The sequence below is a fragment of the Lonchura striata genome, chromosome 2, assembly GCF_046129695.1.
Source record: "Lonchura striata isolate bLonStr1 chromosome 2, bLonStr1.mat, whole genome shotgun sequence".
NCBI lineage: Eukaryota > Metazoa > Chordata > Aves > Passeriformes > Estrildidae > Lonchura > Lonchura striata.
This window is the reverse complement of record NC_134604.1, coordinates 102,269,709-102,292,104: the sequence shown is the minus strand read 5'-3', so window position 1 is coordinate 102,292,104 and position 22,396 is coordinate 102,269,709. Positions and strand designations below refer to the sequence as shown.

General features: G+C 38.7%; 2 protein-coding genes across 5 annotated transcripts in view; both read left to right on the top strand.

Annotated features, from left to right (window-relative positions):
- RPS6KA3 (ribosomal protein S6 kinase A3) overlaps nt 1-11,204 on the top strand; it is a 76,593-nt gene extending 65,389 nt beyond the window's left edge. For all 4 annotated transcript variants that reach the window (XM_021552996.3, XM_021552995.3, XM_021552994.2 and 1 more), the window contains 6 exons: nt 232-390; nt 3,818-3,979; nt 4,172-4,248; nt 5,305-5,422; nt 6,128-6,268; nt 7,389-11,204. In XM_021552996.3, the coding sequence (XP_021408671.1) occupies nt 232-390; nt 3,818-3,979; nt 4,172-4,248; nt 5,305-5,422; nt 6,128-6,268; nt 7,389-7,511 (780 nt within the window). In that variant the 3' untranslated portion in view covers nt 7,512-11,204. The remainder of the gene's footprint in view (nt 1-231; nt 391-3,817; nt 3,980-4,171; nt 4,249-5,304; nt 5,423-6,127; nt 6,269-7,388) is intronic.
- Nucleotides 11,205-12,775: 1,571 nt separating this feature from the next.
- Nucleotides 12,776-21,870, top strand: EIF1AX (eukaryotic translation initiation factor 1A X-linked). Its single transcript, XM_021552948.2, has 7 exons — nt 12,776-12,879; nt 13,710-13,793; nt 15,363-15,466; nt 16,843-16,893; nt 18,291-18,372; nt 18,480-18,571; nt 20,157-21,870. Exons 1-7 carry the CDS (start codon nt 12,864-12,866, stop codon nt 20,160-20,162), a joined length of 435 nt encoding a protein of 144 aa, XP_021408623.1. The 5' UTR covers nt 12,776-12,863; the 3' UTR covers nt 20,163-21,870.
- Nucleotides 21,871-22,396: the final 526 nt, after the last annotated feature.

Sequence of the window (22,396 nt, the reverse complement as noted above, 5' to 3'; positions counted from 1 at the left end):
CTTTCATCACAGTATTTCTATGTTATTTTGGTATGGCATTGCCTTTTTGTAAAGATTTTTTGTTCACTTCTGAAGATGAACAACATTTGGATAGCATGTGGGTTATGAAATACAGGGAAAACAATTGAAGAAAACAGCGTGTGGACACACCTGCACTATCTCTGTGTGTTTCACAGGAAGACAGCAGAGTATGAATCTTTTTAAATTTAAATTTTTATGTACTTTTTGCAGGTGTATGATGATGGAAAATATGTGTATGTAGTAACAGAACTTATGAAAGGAGGAGAACTGCTGGATAAAATTCTTAGACAAAAATTTTTCTCAGAACGAGAAGCTAGTGCTGTTCTGTTCACAATAACAAAAACAGTTGAATATCTCCACACACAGGGGGTAAGTTTTCATCTCAGACAAAGTGCTTTTAGCTATTGATACTCTTCTCTTTCAGAAGCATAAACTTGTATCTTGATACATTGTTCTGTGTGGTAAGTAGTTTTTGGTAAACAGGAATTTGTGTTGAAATCTAAACTTTCCTTATCAGCTCTGTATGTGTTCAGATAACTGAGATGATGCAACTGCTTCTGTTGTTCTTTGCGCAGTCTGTCAGCAGTTCTGTGAAATATGCAGATAATTACTAACAGAGAGGATATGAGGGGAAGAAAGTTCAGGAAGAAGTGCTAGGACCACTGTTGTTGCATAGCCATGGGACCTAATGTAATTTCAGTCTTGTCCTGTGATATACCCTGGAAATTTATTTTCCACCTGTCATACTTGTAATTCTTTTGACTTCTTGGTTTTGAAGAACATGGTTTATGACTTGTAACTCCTGTGCCGTAGGGTCAGGAACTTGTAGGAGACAGACGCTTTGGGAAATTAATTTGGAGACAGAGGAAGTAGTTCAAACATAGAGAAGGACTGTGTGATAATTGTATGGCAAGAAAGACAAGTTGTGTTGCATTTTTAATAAAACAAGAAAAAGGGCATGGAGAAAAAGCAGAAAATAAGGGTGCGAGGAAAAAGTCAAGCTGCTAATACATGATGTTGTTACCCAAGAAAATATGCTTTTTAGAACATACAGTACTCAAATTATTTTAAATAACAACAATTCAATACACACTGTCATGGCTGGAAGCTATTATTTCAGAAAACTTAGCATCAAAGTTATTTGGTATCTCATTCTGTGATTCATCACTCCAGTCACTTCCTCTTGTGTGTGGTTTTTGGAGCCTATGTGCACAGATTATAGTCCTTGGCCAGCAGCACCCATTGGAATTATGATCAAATCTTGATACCTTCTGTAAGGAAATAAAAATAATAGAATAACAAATCATAACTTGGTTCATTCTTGCCACATGTGGCTGAAAGAGGCCCAGAGTCCTTGCATCAAGTAAGGGATTTTAGGGGTTTCCATTTCTTTACAGTAGATTTCTGTAAATATTGGCATTTTAACTTCTGTTAGACCACATGCACTTTGGAATGTTTGCTTTTGTAAATTTTCAAGTCTTATATTAAGTACACCTCCACAGGAAAGCTGGCCATATATGTAAATAGTGGGCACTTGAGTAGTCTATTTTTTGGAAGAGTCCCTCATATCTTCAGTGGATTTTCCTGTTGAAACTCTTTGGACACTGGAGGAGCTTATTTAAATATGCTGTTAGGTAATGTCTGGTTTGACAATCTCTGCATCTGTGTGCAGTCTCCACAACGTTTCCAGGAAGAGTTTACTCATGGACATTGATATTTCTGAACTGAGAAACTAGCTAAGCAAGGAGTGAAATCCTCAGGATAAGTACTGCTTCCAATGCTCAATCACCCAAAGCATTTTAAAAGTATGAGGGCCAACATACAGTGATTAAGGATTTGCACAAGAGACATCATAAAACAGGTAAACAAGTAGTGTCATGTCCTCTTGGAGCAGCAGACTTCTGAATGCTGATAGGTAATTGAGACTTCTGGTCAAAAGTGCAATGCTAAGAAATAAAGAACTGAAAGTTCCTGCCTGGTACTTTGTTCTTTTCTGTTGCTCTAAAATAAAATGTTATTTCTGCACAAAATACCAACATAATCTAAACAATCTGGCAATTGAAAAAATGTATTTTTAAATATTTTAAAAATTTACCTTTGGGGAAACAGTTTAAGATACGAAGGTGTTTCACTTAGTCTTTGACATAAACATTTTGGTTGCTTGGGAAGTAGTGGTTTAATTTGAAATGCACTGTTAAACTTCCTCGTCCTCCTACCTGAGCCTCGCTTCCCCTTCTTTCAAAAAAAGCATACAACTCAGACTGTTCTAGAAACTGCCAAATCTTCAGCTCTGTGGTGCTTCCATTGCTAACTTCTTCCTTTCTACCCCTTTTAGAATCTCTCTCCAAAAAAACCCCAAAACATCAACAAGAATAAAATGTGGGGTTTTTTTATTTGCCTCTTGGAGCAGTAAAGGTTGTTTGGCTCATTATTAAGGAAAAAACTAAAAAACAAGAGCAATCAGGAACTGATTCTCTCATACACTGACATCTCAAGCCAAGATGTTCCCCTTAAGACCTACTGTTCCAAGTTAAATTCTTTAATATAATTTATATGTTTCAGCTTACAAGTTTAGGTACTTGGTTTGTTAAATCTGAGAATTGCACAGGATTTGCATGCTGGAGAAGCCTCTATTAAATGGACTTAATGTGTTAAATAGCTTTGCAAAGTGCATGACCCTCTGCACTCTTACCCCTTGGTCGCATGTTGCTGTCCTGAAACCCTGCTAGGTTTGGATGAGTGTGTTTGGCTCCTGAATTTTAGATACCACTTACTTGCAGAAGTCTGGGGGTATCTTCTTCTAATGTGATTACTTTAATGAAATATTTTGCAATCTCTTCCATTTAAATTTAACCATGAAAAGCTGTGTTTAACATTAGTGAAACACGCAACACAACAAGGAAGATAAAGGCCCTCATGTTCTGCTTTCATATTTAAAGGAGGACACTTGGCTCCACTCTGCTGTCTTACAGTGGTATTATACCCTCTTCTTCACAGAGAGCAGAGTCTCTGGAGGCTGTAGGCTAACTTAGTCTTGTGAAGAAAATACAGCAGGTCAACTGATTTCAAAGACTGTCCTTGTGAATGCCAGGTTTTGTTAAGTCTTGTTATAACATAGCTTCAAATTCTGCCAGAACATTGGCAGCTTCTCCAGTATTGTCAAGCATTTTACATCTTGAGCTCCTGCAAAAGGAGACACTTGGGAACCAGTACAGGCTTTTGTGGGTACTTGGAGAATACCTCTTTGATACTTTGTTGGGAGTTTTATTATTATTATTATTATTAAAATTCCTTCTTCATCAGGCTTTAAGTGTTCTCTGAGATTAATTCAGATTGTCTGAGTGAAGAGAATGGAATACAGAGTTACTCCAGCAGTAAATAGTCTGTGGTTACATAGCAAGGTGGCACATCAGTAGCTATGGGCACCCCGACTCCAAAAGATATTAGAAACCAAAGGTTCTGATTTAAAGAGCCTGTTAGTTATGCATGTTAAAAGGAAAGACATGATTCAACCATTAGAAGATACATCTGGAACTGTCTGTACAAATAAATTAGGGTGACAGGGATGTCTGGAGGGGGTTTTATAGTTAAGAGTTTCCAAGTTAGAATTGTCATGCTCCAGACACCACAGATCATCAAAACACTGCAGCTGATGGTGGAAGCTGGAACTCTGGAAACTGAGTATGCAGATGGGAGACTTAAAATTAAGTAGCAGAATTGCCAATTAAAATAAAAAGTTTTTCATATGTTTAGCTTATTGTTTAGCTTATTGTATTTAATGGCTTTTTTTTTTTAGGTTGTTCACAGAGACCTGAAGCCTAGCAATATTCTTTATGTTGATGAATCTGGTAATCCAGAATCAATTAGAATTTGTGACTTTGGTTTTGCAAAACAACTGCGAGCAGAAAATGGTCTTCTGATGACTCCATGCTACACAGCAAATTTTGTTGCACCAGAGGTAAAACCCAGGATAGTTTATATGGCTTGATATATTTTACTGAGATTTTTTTGCAAGATAGATTTTTTTTTGTTCTTGTGCAACAAGTAGAATCATTCTGTAAACAGTAAAAATTTGAAATTTTACCATTTTTATAGCATAATCAGAGCATTTCCAAGTATTTTTTTTCAAAAAAATATTTGTCTCCCTCAGGTTTTAAAGAGGCAAGGTTATGATGCTGCATGTGACATATGGAGCCTTGGTGTTCTACTTTATACCATGCTCACTGGGTAAGGGTAATGGTTATCATTTGCTTTGCTGTAGAATACCAAACCAATGCAAACAAAACCAGTAATAAAAGTAGGCCGACTGTTGCAGATGTTTCTGTCAAAGTACTGATTCATCTCAACTTTGGGGTTGAGAAAAGGTTTTGCCTTTAGTAAAATCCAAGTTTTCAGGGACTGGTGTGAAAAGTTCTTTGTTTCTAATGTCTCCTCTACTTTAGGGCTTTAATTTCTGCTTAAAGGTGATTTTGCACTAAGAATTTATTGTTTCATGTGAAAATTAAAAGATAGATTAAGCAGCATATATATTGAAGAAAATATATGTTGCAAATATAATTGCAATGCATTAAAGCATATTTCTGTGCAAAATCCAGCCACTGAATGTTTTAAGTGATGCAGTTAAAATATAATAAATGCAAAAGAAAGGCATTTGTATATGCAACAGAAATTAATTGTGTAAAAGATGATAAGAAATTCAACTTTAGTACCAGAAGTTCAAAATAAAATTTATTTAGCAAATGCAATAGCAAGTGTCTTTTTATGCTTGGTTATTCAGGTTGCCACTTTGGTTGAGTTAACATCATCAAAGATTTTTGTATTTTAAAATAAGTGACAAACATACAAACAAAAACTCTTTTGGTTGGGGGCATTCTGATAGCAGCAAGAGTATGTACAGTCAAGCAAGGAAAACTGGTGCACCTTTTTTCCTCTGGCATTAAACCAGCTTTATTCATTCTCAGACATTTAGATTTACAACGGAATGGGTTGGTTTAGTACTTGAATATGAAAGTTTAAAGAATACTTTCTGTAATTCAGGACCCACCAGTATGTGAACTGCTATAGGAAAAATCTGGTTTTCAAACCAGACACAGAGGAAATACATGCAATAAGAGCAGATCTATAGTCAGTACCATGTATTTTCACATGTTAAGAATAAATTCTTGTTACATCTGTTTGACTATTTGTTGCCTATAATTATGCTGAAATTGCAATCAGATTTATAATACTTACTGAGACCCAGGTAATGGAAGTTGCTTACATTGAATTTGTTTGATTAAATAGCTACACTCCTTTTGCAAATGGTCCTGATGATACCCCGGAGGAGATTTTGGCCCGAATAGGAAGTGGGAAGTTCTCCCTCAGCGGTGGTTATTGGAACAGTGTTTCAGACACAGCTAAGGCAAGTATATTTGCTTTGTCTCTTCGGGGATCAGGGATGGATTGCAACATTGTTGATTATAACGTATATGTTATATCATAGACAATTGGCTAAGTTCCCCCATTGTTATATTAAAATACTGATCTAATCCCTTATGTGCCTAGAATTTCGTTTCCTGGTTTTGATCAGTTCATGTTTCAGCAGTCACTTGCATGTAGGAGGAAAGAACAGGTGTGACTTACACTGTAGCAGTTAACAGCTGTCCTCAGAAATCTAGTGGGTTTTATCAGTAATCACACATACAGTCATCCATGGTGAGAAGTGCTTTGATAAAGCTTCATGTGGAAGAATGACATTCAAAAATCATACAGGTACCCTAATTCATGATAATGAAAACCAATGAAGAATTACTTTTTTGAGAATTCTGTTTTTAACAGCAAATAGATTATGAACCTCAGTGTGCAATATCCCTTATGGCCCTTCTAGATGGATGCTTGAAATGCTAAAATTTTCCGCATTTAATTGGATACCATACTCGTGTTACCAAATGTCTATTAAGTCACATAATTAAAAAATAAACTGGTAGCACTGCTGGTAGTTTTTCCTTTGTTTTAAACTGACATTATGCACATATTTTTATACTTCTAGAATATTTTATAGTTTTGAACTATTAATTTGTTTTAAAGTTGAAGTTCTGCTGTTATTTCCATTGATCTTCATTGACAGGACCTTGTTTCAAAAATGCTTCATGTTGACCCTCATCAAAGACTGACTGCAGCCCAAGTTCTCAGTCACCCCTGGATAGTTCACTGTGACCAGTTGCCTCAATACCAGCTGAACAGGCAGGATGCTCCCCATTTAGTGAAGGTAAGTAGATTTTTTTTTTCAGCTTGCTGTTTAGCCAAAATTAGTATAAACAAAAGGGGTTTTGTTTTTAAGGTTGGGGGTAGCAGGTGTATCTTCTAAATACTGTAAAAAAGTTGTTGTGACTGGATGTTGCACAAAGCCATAAAATGAACTTGTAATATGTAATAGGATTTAATGTGAAACCACTGACAGGTGATACATCTAATATATTTGGAAAAAAAAATAGTATTGTGTTTTAAATCTATTGGGTTTACTTACACTGGAAGGTTTAAGTGCTTTTAGAAACCAGCCTAAATCATTCTTCTCCAAGTGAAAAATGTCAGGTGACTATAGGGGAGCTGTAAAATCGCTTGCTAACTTTATCGTTTCAGAGGAGGGTACTTGCCAGTAACTGAAGGAAAACAGAATACTTTGTGATCACAGTAAAAGCTGAAGAGAAGTCAAAAGGGCAGTGTTAATTACTATGCTATCACACTTCTGCACTCTGTCTGAAACAACTTGGAACTTTTTCACTTTGAACAAGCAGAGGAAAATCAAAAATAATTGAATTCTACTTCTTTGTATTCAACCTTGTTTTCAGTCCTACTTTCAAGAATCTCTTGTGCAACATAAAAGGGATCAGAAGAATATAATTAACACTCTCTCTGAGTCAGCTATTAGAAAGTTCTAGCATCCAAAACACAAGTGGGAAGGAGGGGAGTTCTGATCCCACAGCTCACAATTTTATAATTTTTTTTAATTAATTTTATGTGCTGAATAATGTGGGTGATTTTTAAATATTTTGTTGGAAACTAAAATGGTTATGTAAGTTATAAGCAGAGACAGTCTACCAATTGGATTTCATTCCCCAGCTCTTTCACATAACATAGTGATAGAACTTAATTTGGCAACCTAGCTTGTACCTTCTGGGTTTGACTAAGCAATGTAGAACTATCTATTACCCTAAAAAACACTCGCTTCTAACACTTCTAGGACTTGAGTAACGCAGTAGTATGTTTCTGTTTTGTAGATGAAAATAGACTGAAAGTTGAAACTTCAGAGTTTCTGGCATTTAGCACTGCTGTAGTGTATGCATCAGTCACAACCTACTCTTACTGTTCTTTTCCCCTCTGCCCCACAGGGTGCAATGGCAGCAACTTATTCTGCTTTGAATCGTAACCAGTCACCAGTTTTGGAGCCAGTTGGCCGTTCTACTCTTGCTCAGAGGAGAGGTATTAAAAAAATTACCTCAACAGCCCTGTGAAATGACCTCAACCAGACACTTGGTACCACAGCATAAGATGATAGCACAAACCATGGCGACAGGTAGCACATATCTGACAGATACCTGCAAGCACACTCTGTCCCAGCTGGTACCTATAATGCTGCTGCTCCTGCTGCTGCTACTGCTTTCATCTACTCTCGCTTTAAACTGTTGATGGCAAGTTACTGATCTTACCGGAGCTGCAAATGGAGTGACAAGTGGAAACAATGAGAATTACCATGTTCGCCACTGAGTAAACCAGAAGAATTACAAATGCCACCTCCGTCAAAAATACACTGAATAAAGCACTCTGCACCACATAGCATTATTTTTATAAGGAATATTTTTTTTGTCCCCTAAAATATTCTTTGTTACAGGTCGAGATGGACAGTTTATGTTAAGCACTTAGCTTAAACAATCTGTTTATATTAGCACTATACATTGTGCCATCCAACATTTTGTATGTTTTTGTAAACAGTTCACAAGCAGTACATTTCCGTGCTGTTTTCTTTAATGTATACATGCCTTGTTTTACTTAGATATTATTAATCATTATGACAAGTAAGTCTGATTAAACAGTTTACCTGGATTAATCAGTATTGTTGGACAGCTCTAAAAGAAGCCTGACTGTTAAACAGCTATTGAATGTAATACTATGGATAAGTAGTTTTCTTTGCCTATGTCTTTTCTACATTTCTGTGTTTTTGATGCCACATGTCATGTTATGAAATTTAAGCAGTGAATCTCTCACTATACTATATATCCTATAGGTAATGTAACCCAGAGAAAAGATAACTTGCTCCATATCTCACTGTCTTTGTTACCCCTCCCCTCCCTTTTAGTCCCTCCCATCTAATCTCTGGACTCAGGAATTATTGCTAAATACTTTCTGATAGAGGACATTTCTATATGGTTTATTCTTATAATCCATTGTTAATATTTTATCTGTATTCTATTACTTTTGTTTAAGCTGAAAAGGAATTGTTCAGTGAATGAATGTTGGCATTACAGAAGAAAGGCAGAATTTGAAGATAAAGCAAAACCTATTGGTTGCTAATAAGCAGCAGCCTGCAAAGAGTAGATTTAAACTGCATTCATTGCAGTTGCAAAACTGATGGATCTAATGTTCTGTTAGTTACTTTCTGATAATTTTAATTAACACTGGAATGTGTTTGAATACAGTGAGTGTTCCATTCCACCAAAATTATAGGCTATGAAAATGTCCTTCCAGATAGGAAATGACTGTTGGGAATTCTAACTTTAATGAAATATGGATCTGGGTGAATGGCTGTTGGTGAACATTGCAATTTTGTGTTTTGCATAAGAAGGTATTTTCTTGGCTTAGTGGTATTAACTTTCTTTTATGGTGCTTAATTGGCTTATTTCCCTGAAATCATCAGTGCTTTGTTGATAGGAACAATCATCTTTATGACACCACAGATTTGTTCTGGATGGGAGTGTTTCGTCCTGCCAGAATTTCTGAGTTCCTTGGGGAAGCTTCCTTTGCTAGATCTACAAAGGATCCCACTTCTTTTTCCCTTAGAATTTTGCTAAATATTTAATCCATTATAGAATTGTGAAGAAATTAGTTTTATAAACAAGGATTCTTAAATTTGCCTAGCTCTCAGAAATTTGAAAACACAGCTCTTCCCAAGCAAATGGTATTTTTCCCTTACTTGGTGCTCTGGCATTGAAGTTCCCTTTAACTGTACAGATGGATCTACCCTTCCTTCAATAAACATTTTTAAGCAGAGGCAGAAAAAGGCAATCTTTTTTTTTTTTTTTTTTTTTTACAGTGTCAGCAGTTCCAGAGGAATTTAGTAAAACCTTCCCTCTCAAAAAAATATTTTTCAGCTCTGTGCACAATTTTAAATCAGGCTTTTCAAAATCTGGAAAATGTACTTTTTGGTGGCTTTTAAGGTGTTAATTAGAAGACTGATATATCTAGTCAACCAAATTATTTAAATGCTGTTGAAATAAAAAGATGGCAGTACTTGCCAGTGTGTCAGTAATAACATTTCACTTCAGGAAGGAGTTCCTACTCTGTTCAGTTTGTGTATATAGGTACCTAGCAAAGAACAGACCAAAAAGAGGCAGTGTTAAGCTGCCTCACTATTGGCAATATCCACATTAAAATAATAAAAAAATACTTTCAGTAGTTTTATTGTAGCCTTATTTTGTGGTCCTCAAACTCATTAGCCAAATAGTGAAGCAAAGTTAACTCCTGCATTTTATGTATCTACACTTTCAAGTGAGCTGTTAATTTAGTCTAGACTTTACAAATGTTGCTATTAAGTCATGTATATATATCAGCAGAAGATGAACATTTGAAATTGTAGCAAAACAGGAAAATTCAGCACACCCTAAGCTAAATGGGTTGAAGTCTAGATCCACTATATTTTTAAGTTACTTTCTAAACCAAGGTATAAAGAACCTGCCTAATCAGGGAGGTGTATTTTACAGCCAGGCATGGTTTATGTACCTTACTTCCTGGTTTGGATCCATGTTCATGACTTCCACTTTTTTTTAAGGTTTTTATAGCTGCAGTTGTTATAACCTATAAAGAAATCCACATAATGCTTCTCTGAGTCTCAGCACTTTTCTGTTAGAATGTGAGTTTATGACACACTGTGTAAATGTATTGCTGGACTGCTGCTTGGTCTGCAAAGCATTAGGAAGTGACTCAGAGAGTCATAGAGGATAAAAAAAGAGAATGCAGATAAAGGTGAATTTGTCTATCTGTTGACCATGGTTTGTTTTTAATTTTTTTTTTTAGTGTGAAATTACCATTTACTGTGCTTGGGAGCATGAGGGAACAGAGGGAAGAGTGAAGTTGCAATACTCATTAAATGCCATCTGTGTCCTGTAATGGCAAAGTTCTGTGTTCATAATCACTATAACATTGAGTAAAACTTATAAGGAGTTTTTCAAGAAAACAGTTAAAACCTTTTTCTGAAGAGACAAGGCCATAAGAAAATAGATTTAAGTGTCTGGGATTTGTGTGTGTGTGTGTGTGTTTTGCTTTTGTAAATGTGGTGTTACCAACTAAAGCTGTGCTCTTCTATTACTGGAAGGAAAGAATTCAAAGTGTGCTGGCCCTTACTAAGCAGCAATGGTTAATAGATGAATTTTCACGTATGAAAATTATGTAAATGATTAGCTTTATCTTGATACTCTTGACCTAATCAAAGGGAAGGTGTACTTATGAGGGATGTAATTATTTTGCAACCTAGTTGGGGGGGGAAGTCTACTTAAACAATTTTTAAAAAATTGCAAAATCACAGATAAAATATTTTTCTACGATTCTATACAATCATACTTTATACTAGTTTTCTCAGCATGGCATGTAATTGAGTCTAAGGTACTGTTCCAGGAAATCAGTGGTATTGTACCTTGTTCTAGACCATTACAATAGCATCTGTTAGATGCTTGGCACTGCTGTCATAGAACTGAAATGCTAGTTAAAAAAATAATTAATTGTACTGAATACTTTAAATGGTTGTTTTATTCAGAGTCTGATCTAAGAGATGTTCCAATCATGTTATTAATGTGTAATTAAAACTGTTCCAGATGTAACTATGAACAGTTTTGGAAAGTATCATTGCTTGTTTTCCTGTCTAATGGCAGGTTTTGTAGTCTTCAAAAGAAATTGAAATTTCTACTATGAATAAACTTTCAAACATCTTAAAGGGTTGTTTTGTGTAATCATTTGTTCTGACCAGTTACAAAAGTCACTGCTTGTTCATCACTAGCGCTGAACTACCTTCACAGCACACTGTGCTGTGCCAACAAGAAAGGGTTTGTAAAAAGTGTCTCAACATTGCAGCACGTTGAGGAAGGTAAACATGGAGACAAAGGAAAAACTCATATTCAGCCGGTGCTTATAGACCTGATCTAACATACAGCAAGAGCACAGTGCAAGGATATTGTATTTAAATACCCCATGAGGTTCCAGTCAACTCGAAAGTACCTCTTAATGGGAGGCTGTGAAATAAACATGCAATGCCTGCATTGCCCTGGACACTGAAAATATGGGCATGTTGGAAAATTAACACACTTTGTAAACATTTGAATCATAACACTGTGCAGAAGTACTCCATAAACAACAGGCCCATGTTTTAGCAGCTCATACAACTTAGAAGCATACAGCTGTGATTCTTTTTAACCTTGCAACCTGGAAAAGATGAGAGATTTTCAAAGGTTGCATGGTGTACAAAAATTACAGTAATTGGGATAGTGGATTTGTGAGGAACGTAAGCAGAGGTTTTGCTAAGTGTACCAGAAGAAAGGCATCGGGTAACATGGAGAAGTTTGTAATGGATATGGGGCAAGGGTACTGTGATTTCCTCAGTGAAATTCACACCTGTAATTAGAGGTGTGTATAGCTGTGGCCCTCTGTTCACACAACACTTTGTGCTGCCTGTCTAAAAATATTTTTAAATTTATTTACAAGTAAACTGGATAATTTGTAGACCTCCAGAAATTCTGCAAAGGTAGAAAGGGGGGATTGGTATACCGCAGCTCCTGCTGTCAGCCTTCCTCACCTTCGTGCCCTCTTATTTACAGAATGAGAATAGTTTGGGTTGGAGTGGAGCTTGAAAATCATCCAGTTCCAATCCCCTGCCGTGGCAGGAACAGCTCCCACTGGAGCAGGGTGCTCGGAGCCTCATCCAGCATTGCCTTGAACACCTCCGGGCATGGGGCATCCACAGCTCCTCCGGGCAGCCTGTGCCACTGCCTCACCAGCCGCACAGTAAAGACCTTCTTCCTAATTCTCATCTCTCCAATTTGAACCCACTCCTCCGTGTTCCGTCACTCCGAACTCCTGCAAATAGTCTCGCCGCATCTTTCCTGGCAGGTACTGCAGGTACTGGAAGGAGTTACCACTAACACCGCGGCCCCGGGCGCTGCGCGGTGTCCCGGGGCTGCAGGGGCGCGCACTGCCGCTCCTCGTTTTCCTTGAGCTCCGCCGCAGAACGCCGGGCGGTGCCCAGGCGGGGCCCTTCTCCGGGCTATTCCCGGGGCATTCCCGGGCTATTCCCGGGGCCATTCCCGGGCCATTCCCGGGGCATTCCCGGGCCATTCCCGGGGCCATTCCCGGGCCATTCCCGGGCCATTCCCGGGCCATTCCCGGGCCCCGGGCGCGGCCCGCGCCGCTGGAGTCCGCCGGGCCGCAGGGGGGCGCTGTGGCCGGCCGGGCGCGGCGGCCGGAGCGCCGCGCACGAGCCCGCGCAGCCCCGGCCCCGCCGCTGGTCCCGCCCGGAGCCGCCGCCGAGCCCGAGCCGCCGCCCCCGCCCGCAGCCCCTCCCGCCGCCCCTCCCGCAGCCCCTCCGCGGCGGAGCGTTCGGCGCCATGCCTAAGAATAAAGGTGAGTCGCCCTTTCCCTTGGCCGGGCCCGCGGCGGCGCGGCCGGGCCCAGGCGCGGTGGCGCAGCGCAGGCCCGCGGCCCCTCACGTGGAGCCCGCGGCGGAGCGGCCCTCCCGGCGGGCCCGGGCCGGGTCCGCCCGCCGGGTCCGCCCCGGAGGCCGCCGGGGCCCGGCCGGGAGCGGGGCCCTGCCCGCGGCTCGCTCCTCAGGGGCGGCCCGGCTCCTCCGTGCCCTCGCCGGCCGCGCTGCTGCCGCTTCCCTTCGTTCCTCCGGAAAGAAACGCGGAAACCGCGAGGGAAAGGGAGCAGCAGATTTTAACAGCGGGGCAAGTATGAGTTGCTCTTATTCTCTTCGTGAAGAGCATCTAATGCTGTTGCCACGTGTGTGCCTTTTAAAAAGGGCAGCTTCGCTTGGAGGGTAAGCTTCGTCTTGAGTATTTCAGGGATTTCAGCAGCACAGTGACTGAAGCTATTCATGTGCTCTTGACGATTATGTGCATCGGGCTATCCCACCGTTGTTTTTGAGGTATTTGGTAGCAGGGATCACAAACTGAAATTGGCCATCTTGTGAAAATCATTTTAAAGGCTGCTGTCACTCCAGAGCAAGCAGGACGGCTTAAACAGTGTAGATTCTAATGTTTAATTACTTTGTTATTACCCAGCTAAAAATTTAGACTTAAAAGCAAGCAAAAGAATCTAGATCTGGGTAGGATACTTAAAATAGCCATATAAAGTACATCCATAAAAATCTCTGTAAGTCTGACTTTTTTCACTCTCTGTATCTAGAGTAACACAGTAACACCTGCTTTTTACTTCTCCCACTTTTAATTTAGGCAAAGGAGGTAAAAACAGGCGACGAGGTAAGAATGAGAATGAATCAGAAAAGAGAGAACTGGTCTTTAAAGAAGATGGGCAAGGTGAGTCTGTAATATCAATGTCATTGTTTTCAGTCACATACTGTAAGTGACAGAATAGAGGGAGGTATTCTTATTGGGGTTGTATTTGAATTCCAAATGACATATTGCATGTAAGAGAAAGACAGGAGGAGAAGGGAAATTTTCAATATCTTCACCACTTAAATATGACGTTTTTCTCTTCTTGACCTTAGTGCATGCTGTGTGTAAAGCAGCACTTAAACATTTCCTATAAACCTTTTGATAGCTTTGTGTGAGGGTCTGTGAGCAGCTGGCTTAGCAGATGTGGTTCAGTTTTGCCAGTAATTCCCCTTGGGATGCACAGTCCCACTTTCTGTTTTATATGGACTCTAACATCTCCTGGATCCTTCTCTGAGCCGCCCAAAGTCACTGATGTGGCAGAGCAACTCATCTCACTGTTCTGTCCCCTGATGGTTTAGTGCAGTTGGCTCCTGGGCTGGAAGTCTAGCAGTTATTAAAACAGGAGATGGAAGTGGGAGGTGAAGTAAGGCACAAGAGTGTTCAGCCAGGGGATGACTGGGATTCCCATCTGCCCTGCCTTTGGTGACAGTGAGCTCAGCTCCCTTTCAGCTCGCCCTGTCTTGTGTGTCACACTCTGGTGGTTGCTCACATGATGTGAATGCTTTCCTAGTAACCAATTAATCAGTTGGTTTGTTAGAAATATGGGAAGGGTACTGATTTAAATCACTGTAGAAGTGCCACTGAACAAAGTTCTGGTCTTTTGTGTTGGTTGTAAGCAGAAAAGGAGTTTACTTTTATGTACATCTGAAACTTAAGATCCCTTACATCTCCCAAGCAAAATCTATTTAATGGAACATTATTCTCAGTTATGAACAGTCTTGTGGTTCATTGGACTAATTCTGTGGAGTTCTCCAGTATGTGGTTTTTTTGCAGCTTGGTGAGGGAGAAGATGAAATACAAGGTGAAGAGATTGAGGGTTAGAGAGGTGGTTGACAGACCTCAGCTGAAGTCTGCTCTTTGCCTTCCAGCCAGTCTGATAAGGGTTATGTCCTTTCAAGGACAGTGGGGTGTTGTCCACAGAGCCTCTGCAAGAGGGATTCAGAGTCTCAGTGGGTGGCTGTACAGGGCATGCAGCTTTCTCCTGCCTCAGTGACAGCACTGAGATGTTGTCCTTTAAGACGGGTCCTGTGATGTTGTAATATACTTTCATACTCTGAGTGTGACTCAATAGCTCTGAGATTTTCCATAGTAAACGTTTCAGAGGGAACAAGAGGGTGGATGCAACCAAGAAGGAACAGTATTTGAAAATGTTAACATTAACAGTGATACAAAACCGTGATACATTCAGCAGCCTGTGTGGGTACTTGAAGCTCTTCTCAGCAATTAATGTTTGATAAAATATTACAGCAGATTTGGGTTACAGTTGAAAAGGTTGTGTCTTGAAGCTGGATTTGTTCAGAAGTTTTGCTCTGTGGCACTTCAGGACATGACTTAGTGGTGGACTTAAGAGTGCTGGGTTAATGGTTGTACTTGTTGATCCTAAAGATCTTTTCCAGCCTAAATGATTCTGTATGTTACCATCTCTTTCAGAATATGCCCAGGTGATCAAGATGTTAGGCAATGGAAGACTGGAAGCATTATGTTTTGATGGTGTGAAGAGGTTATGTCATATTAGAGGGAAGCTAAGAAAAAAGGTAATTCTGAAGCATTGCAATAGGAAACAATGATGTTATACATGATATGTAATTTACATATGTAGCTTGTTACAAAAATGAATATTTCTACTGCACTTTATGTTTTAAACTATTTTTTGTTAGTAAGCTAGTCTGTCCTTCTGTTTCCATTGCTGGCACAAGAATAGGCAGTCTTTGGCTCTTGGGTGAAGCTCACAGTTGAAGGGCTGCCTTTCTATGTGCATATTTCAGGGGAAGGTTTTTTTGGCTGCTTATGAAATACAAGCTTTTCATATTCTAGAAAATTATAGGTATTTAAAGTAATAATCACAGATGGGCAGCTTGGTGGCTCTTTAGAAAATACACCTCCAGTGCCGATGTTTCATTGTCCACTTCATCAGTTCCCAAAATATTTTTGTTGAAAGCTAGTTGCAAAGATTTTTACCTTCAGGGATGTCAGGTGTGTTTACATTCTTAACTTTGCCATCTTCAGATGGTGTCCCCTCTGGCCCTTGTCTGGTGTTACATCTTCCTGTCCTCTGCTGGTGTATGGTGAGGGGGAGGAGGTCCCTCAGTCTGTTTCCAGTGAAAGCAAACATTCACTGTCTTCATTCTGGATTGTTCAATTTTTTGGACAGCGCTGAATACACGTCTTGGGATCAGTGTAAGCAGTGCTATAGCTGCCTGCAAGAAACTGTTGAAGTGGAGAATGTGCATAAGTAAACACTGAGTGCTGCAGAATAATTTATTGCTACAAAAGGCACCACTTATCTATTCCTTATGTTTAAAAGAAAGGAAATTCCAACTGAAATTAGTTCAATCTCCAAAAAATCAAGTGCTTGTGGAATAGAACCCACATAGAAGCACCCTGTGCATTTTAAAGCACATCCTCTTTTGCAGATTTCTGGTTAACATCTTCTAGAATTCTGGTTAACAGAAATCTTCTAGAATTCTGGTTAACAGTTTCTAGAAACAACTCAGTTCATTTTCTTGTGCTCTTCCCTGTTCTTGTCTATCACCCCCTTCATCAGGTTTTTTTTAAATTTTTGCCCCTGAGGAGCTCAGTTCACAGAGTTCATTACTGGTGTCTTGATGCATTCTTTGTTTTCTCAGATGTTAAGGCTTAGTAACCACCCTGTAGACTAGAAGCTCTTCAAAGAACTTTGATTAGCCTGTAATAACTCCATAATGTGTAAAAATAATGTAACTATAAGTATTTCTGACCTTGGGTTTGCTGTTAAAACATTAAATTGGATATTTCTAGCATACTGGTTAGAAAATAAAGGTGGTGGCTGTAGTGAAATGTTTCATGTCTCTCCGTAAGTCTAAATGTGCTGTTTTGTTCTTGTGTTATACAACAGAAGTTGAATTTCTTCAACATATGTTTTTTCCTTCAGGTCTGGATAAATACGTCTGATATTATATTGATTGGCTTAAGAGACTACCAGGTAAAAATTCAGTATAATATGACTCTATAAGGAGTATCTTACAAGTAGCTTTATAGGTGTTGTGAGGAAATTCCTGTCTAACTTTTCATTTGTATTTAGTTGGGCTAAATCATGATTTTTAGTTTCCTTGTACTACATGAAGATTGTAATGAGTAGACAAATTCTGGTTTGACTTGTTCTTCTAAATTGAACCCTGACTTTGTGAGTGAAGGTGCTTATTGTCATCAAGCTTGACCTGTTTTTTTCCAGATGTAGCTGTTTGGTGCTTGCATCCTGCAGTACAAAGGGAGATTGAGTCAAGTAACAAATATTTTATTGTAATAATTAGGATTGTTGGTAATCAGTATTTTGGGTCCTTGATGTTTAGACTTTTACCTTAAGAGGCAAATTAATCAGTAATTAGTATGTACTAAAATTTCCCAAAATGGAGTGGCGTAACTTTACGTAATATAAACAGTGATGGGAAGCAGTTGTCAGGTTTTCATTAGGTGAATGCCTTTCATGAAGGTTAAGTGTTGTCAGCAGTTGTTCAGGATAGATCCTGCTTCTGAAATGTGCATTAGGTTTATAAAACATTTAAAATACTGTCATTTATTGTATATATTAAAGTACTTAAAACCAGGAATTTTTTTTGTTTTGACTTTGCCAAGGGAAATATAGGTTGGATATTAGGAAAGAGTTTTTCATGGAAAGAGTGATAAGAGTACTGGAATGGTCTGCCCAGAGAGGTGGTGGAGTCACCATCCCTGGATGTGTTTAAAAAAAATACTGGATACAGCACTCAGTGCCATGGTTTGGCTGAGGTGTTAGGGCTGCGTTGGATTCAATGGTCTTGAAGGTCTCTTCCAACCCAGTAATTCTGTGATTCCCGATTGACCATCAGCACCTCACTGTGTGCATTGTCTGAAGAAAGGTTCATTTCAAAGGCATGGAACTGAACTTGTCAAGTTCTTGAATACTCAACATTTCTCACTTGTCTCAAGTTCTCTTTTGTCTTGTTGCCCTGGGAAGTTGTGGATGCCCCATCCCTGGCAGTGTTCAATGCCAGATTGAGCAACCTGGTCTAGTGGAAGGTGTCCCTGCCCATAGCAGGGGGGGTTGGAAGTAGATGATCTTTAAGGTCCCTTCCAATCAAAACCATTCTGTGAATATATAAATTACTTGTAATTGGAGATAATTAAAGTTATCACTGAGAAGAAACGAAAGTACTCCAATGTGTTTACTTCACATTTAAAGGAACTGGAGGGGAAGGAAGAACAAGATGTTCTTCTATAAATATTGCAGCTGTTAATTCACTGTGAATAATATAGTTGTTGCAAATAATGCAGTCTGCTGAGGTTAAGAGTTTTATTTTTCCTTCATAGATGACTAATATGTTCTAATAAATTCTTATTTAGGATAACAAGGCTGATGTTATTCTAAAATACAATGCAGATGAAGCCAGAAGCCTGAAAGCATACGGGGAGCTTCCAGAACATGGTAGGAATCTTTTCACTTCAAATTGGAAGTTCATGTTGGATAAGAATACTCAGTCTGTCTTGGCACAGTGTGAGTGCACTCCTTAACTTCTCTAAATTCCTTCATAGCTAAAATCAATGAAACAGACACATTTGGTCCTGGAGATGATGATGAAATCCAGTTTGATGATATTGGAGATGATGATGAAGATATTGATGATGTAAGTAGTAAATGTGTATTTTTATCATATGCTTGAAGCCCTCATCTTTGGCAATAAGCTGCTGTTGTTCTACAGCGAGGAATACATGGGTGTTCAGGATAGTTTTGCTGCTCAGGGACTGCCTCAGGGTGTGGTGTGGTGCATTCATGTGCCAGCTGTCTGTCCTCTCTCCTGTCCTACAGTCATTCCTGCACTGGCCTCTGAACACATGGCACACTTGGTGTCCTGCTGCTAAAACACACGTGGAGAGCAGGCTGAAGGTGCCTAAAGGAAAATCAGTCGTTTGACACCCCCCAGTTCCTCTAGGTTTAACAGCCTTGCTGTCTTGCTGTCCCACCAGAACTGCAGAAATAATTAAGGAATTTGTTTTTTAAAAAACAAAGGGTTTAAGTCTCCATTTCTGTTTACATAAAAACTACAAAAAGCTGCATCTTAATAGTTTTTTTTTTATCTTGACTGTCACGGGCAGTTGTGTTACTGCTTACCACTAAACTGTAATATTGGTCATGCACACTCTGAAATTACAGTAGTAAAGTTGTTACAACCCAAATTTTATAGTAAATTGCAGAAGTAGTATCTGCTGTTTAATGTTTTCTAAGTTGATGCACTTTAATTTACAGCTGAGAGATGAATGTGTGCAGGGTCAGCTGGCTGAGAGGATAAGTAGTAACTTACTGAGCCAGTGAGTTAACTTAATTGGATAGACTGTTCTAAGAGTCCTATTATGCTTTAATTCTTCATCTTTTTACTCCTCTCTCTGAGTTGATAATATGACTAATTCTTTTAAAATTCTTCCATTCTGACTTTTTTGAGATTATCAGTATGTGATTCATTAGATCAAGTATTTTAAAATGAAAATGCTGAGGAATTTTTCTTCAGACTTTTGAAAATTTCACTTTAGGCCTGTCATTGGTTGAGCTTACTGAAGATTTAGCTCATTGAAGCTAGGAAAACTAGTACTGCATGCTTTTAATAATGAGGCTATTGAAAGACATCAAAGAGATAAGTAGCTGTAGGACAAGTTTGCAAACTAATGGATCTGTGTGTGGGGTTAAGTGAGCAGCTATGATTATTTTTAAGCTTTTGCCAGCTCTTCAATAAAACATTAATATCATGCTTTAAGAAAGTAAAAGATACAAAGAAAAGATGTGAGTAACCTCTCTGAGGGTCACCGTCATATATCTGGAATGATGTGCGGTTTCCAAGGTCATTGTTAACAGGAGGAACTCAGTGGAACCTTTGTTTTTTATATCACAAGGATAATTAGAAAGTCACCACTTAGGGAAGTGACTCTCAAATTTGGTTTTATTTTCATTTTTGAGAATCATGGCCTAATTTATGGCTGGTCTAGTGATGTATAATTGTACTGTAGATACTGTGGTTAGGCAGAATTGCTCACCTGCATTTATTGTCACAGGGCTTGTGGGGACAAAGGCAGGGAGTAATTGTTCATGTGTTAAGGGCATGAGCTGAGCCAAAACAGGACTGTGCTGAGTTCAGCAAGTCTCCTGTTGAAATGTAAAAGAGTTGCTTGATGAAAAATACATTTGGATTAAATACATGGTGTGGTGTTTTTGCTTTTCAGATATAATTTGGACAGAGGTTTACATTCCAACTTCTTTCCTCCAAGGATTGTTCTACATTGATACTTCGATTACTTTTTGGGTGATGTCCCTTACTTTTAAGAAGACTGAAAATTCTCAGTAAAGAGTGTAGTTTGTTACATCAAAAGGATTTATTTTCAATGTTTGTTTTAAAGTATTTATATTTCTTTAGAAATGGAAAACGCTGGATTATCACAAAGGTTCAATGACATGCCACAAATATTTTGTCTCTTCACCAATTAGAGCTTTTATCTCTGGATGTAAGTGAGATACAGTGACATGGGCTGTAAAAGACTGCATTTTTCCCCTCTTCTGCTTTCATCACTACAATTCCAGTTAAACTTGTATTTTGAAATAAAAATTGTTTACCCTGTAATTATCATGGATTTTGATTAAAGGAAAATAACCCAGTTCAGATTAGTATCAAATCATACTATGCAGTGTCTGTCCTTATAACCCTTGCCTTGATGTTAACTTTAAAAAGATTTTGATAGTATAAGAGGAAGGCAGAAATCTGCATTTAAACTCACAATGCACGATGATTCTGCTTTTTGCATCTAGTAGCATGCTGCTATTTTTATACTGATTTTGATAATTGAAAACACTCATTATTTCAAAGATGTCAATTTTCCATGGTGGAGGGAGGGATGGGAGAGGAGTAAAGATGAACAGTGAGCAGCATCTCAAACTTGCAATTTTTTGGAAACTGCGGTGGGTGCAGTGGCCGAGCTGCAGCTGCAGACGATGAACACTGGGTGGCGCCCGACTGAACAGGGAGACACAAATGCAAAGCCTTCACAGTGGGGTTTGCACTGAAAAATGCATAAAATAGGTTTTCCCCAAAGTAAATGCTTAACATTCTTGATATGTTAAACGTGTAGAATATTTTTACATTATATAAAAGGTTATGTTAAGAGTAGAGTTTTATTTTAATCTGAAATTCCATACATTGTAAGGTGCAACATAAAAGCTTATGTGAACTTTGAGTAACAATATAAATAAGAAAATAAGTTTGTGTCAAAAGTAGAAAGAATCTTTTCATCCAGAATAAATCAGTGAAACAGACTACTGGAAAGATTCTTGTCCACCTTCAGACTGGAGGAGTCAATTGAGAAGCTGAATAAAGACTAACATCATCATGCAAATATTATTTTGTGGTAGCCTTAGTGTCTTTGTCTTTAATTATGTATTTAACAATTCTGAAAGCAGGTTAATGGAAAAATTCCTTTTGTGCCATAAAGATCTGATTCTTGACACTTGTATTCCTTATACAGTCTTTTTGGTATGATGTAAAGTGACTACCCCAATAGATAAAAACAAAATTACTTTAACTACAGAGTGGCCTCTTTGCTTTATATGTAGTCTTAAGGAGATTTAAACATCCAGAGCTTTTGTTAAAATGTCTTCTCTTTTTTCTTTCATTGTAGTGTCTATTTTCCTTGCATGGATCAGGTACCCCGCTTTAGGAAGAACATTTTCTTAGTATTAAGTAATTATTTCATGGATTTTGACATTTTTATTTGTTGTAAAACCTTGGTAAGTATTGAGGGAGAGATACTACCAGTACAGCATTCTTACTCAACTGATCTTAAATGTATCAATTTACTGTCTTTGTATGTCTGTAAGGTTCAATTGTGAAGGAACATAAATGGTGTAATGTTTCTGAATAAGGCTGATAAACCACTCCTAAGCTCATTGGTTTCCTCATTGTATTCAGCAGGCTAAGCAGATCTGAAAATGTTTAAAAGCTCTCAAAGTTCTTGAGATCCAAGTGCAGAAGGTGTCTGTCCTTTCAGTTGTACTAGCAGGAAGGTTAGTGGTTAAATTGCAGAAAACGGGTACTGAAGATTCTGGTATTGTGGGAACTGTACTTGTCAGTCTCATACTCTATGTGAAATATAAATGCATGGTCAGTGGTAAGGGGAAACACACAGACACTGCTGCTCTTGGGAGCCTACAGTTCTCAGTGTAACACAGACTTCAGCTGTGGGTCAAAGATGGAGCTGTTCCTGTCAGAAGTGGTTGTGGCTTGCCCTGAGGTTCCTTCCAGTCTTCATTGCTTCCAGGTTCTTATCTGGCTTAACCTAATCTGCAGATTTTAAGGAAATTTCTTACTTAACTATTAATTTTTTGTTAGTGCATGAGCTTAATGCCCTTCAGTTTCTACTCATAAGCTGGACTGTATTGCCTTTGTGAGTACCTTCAGTCACCTTGTTTCTCT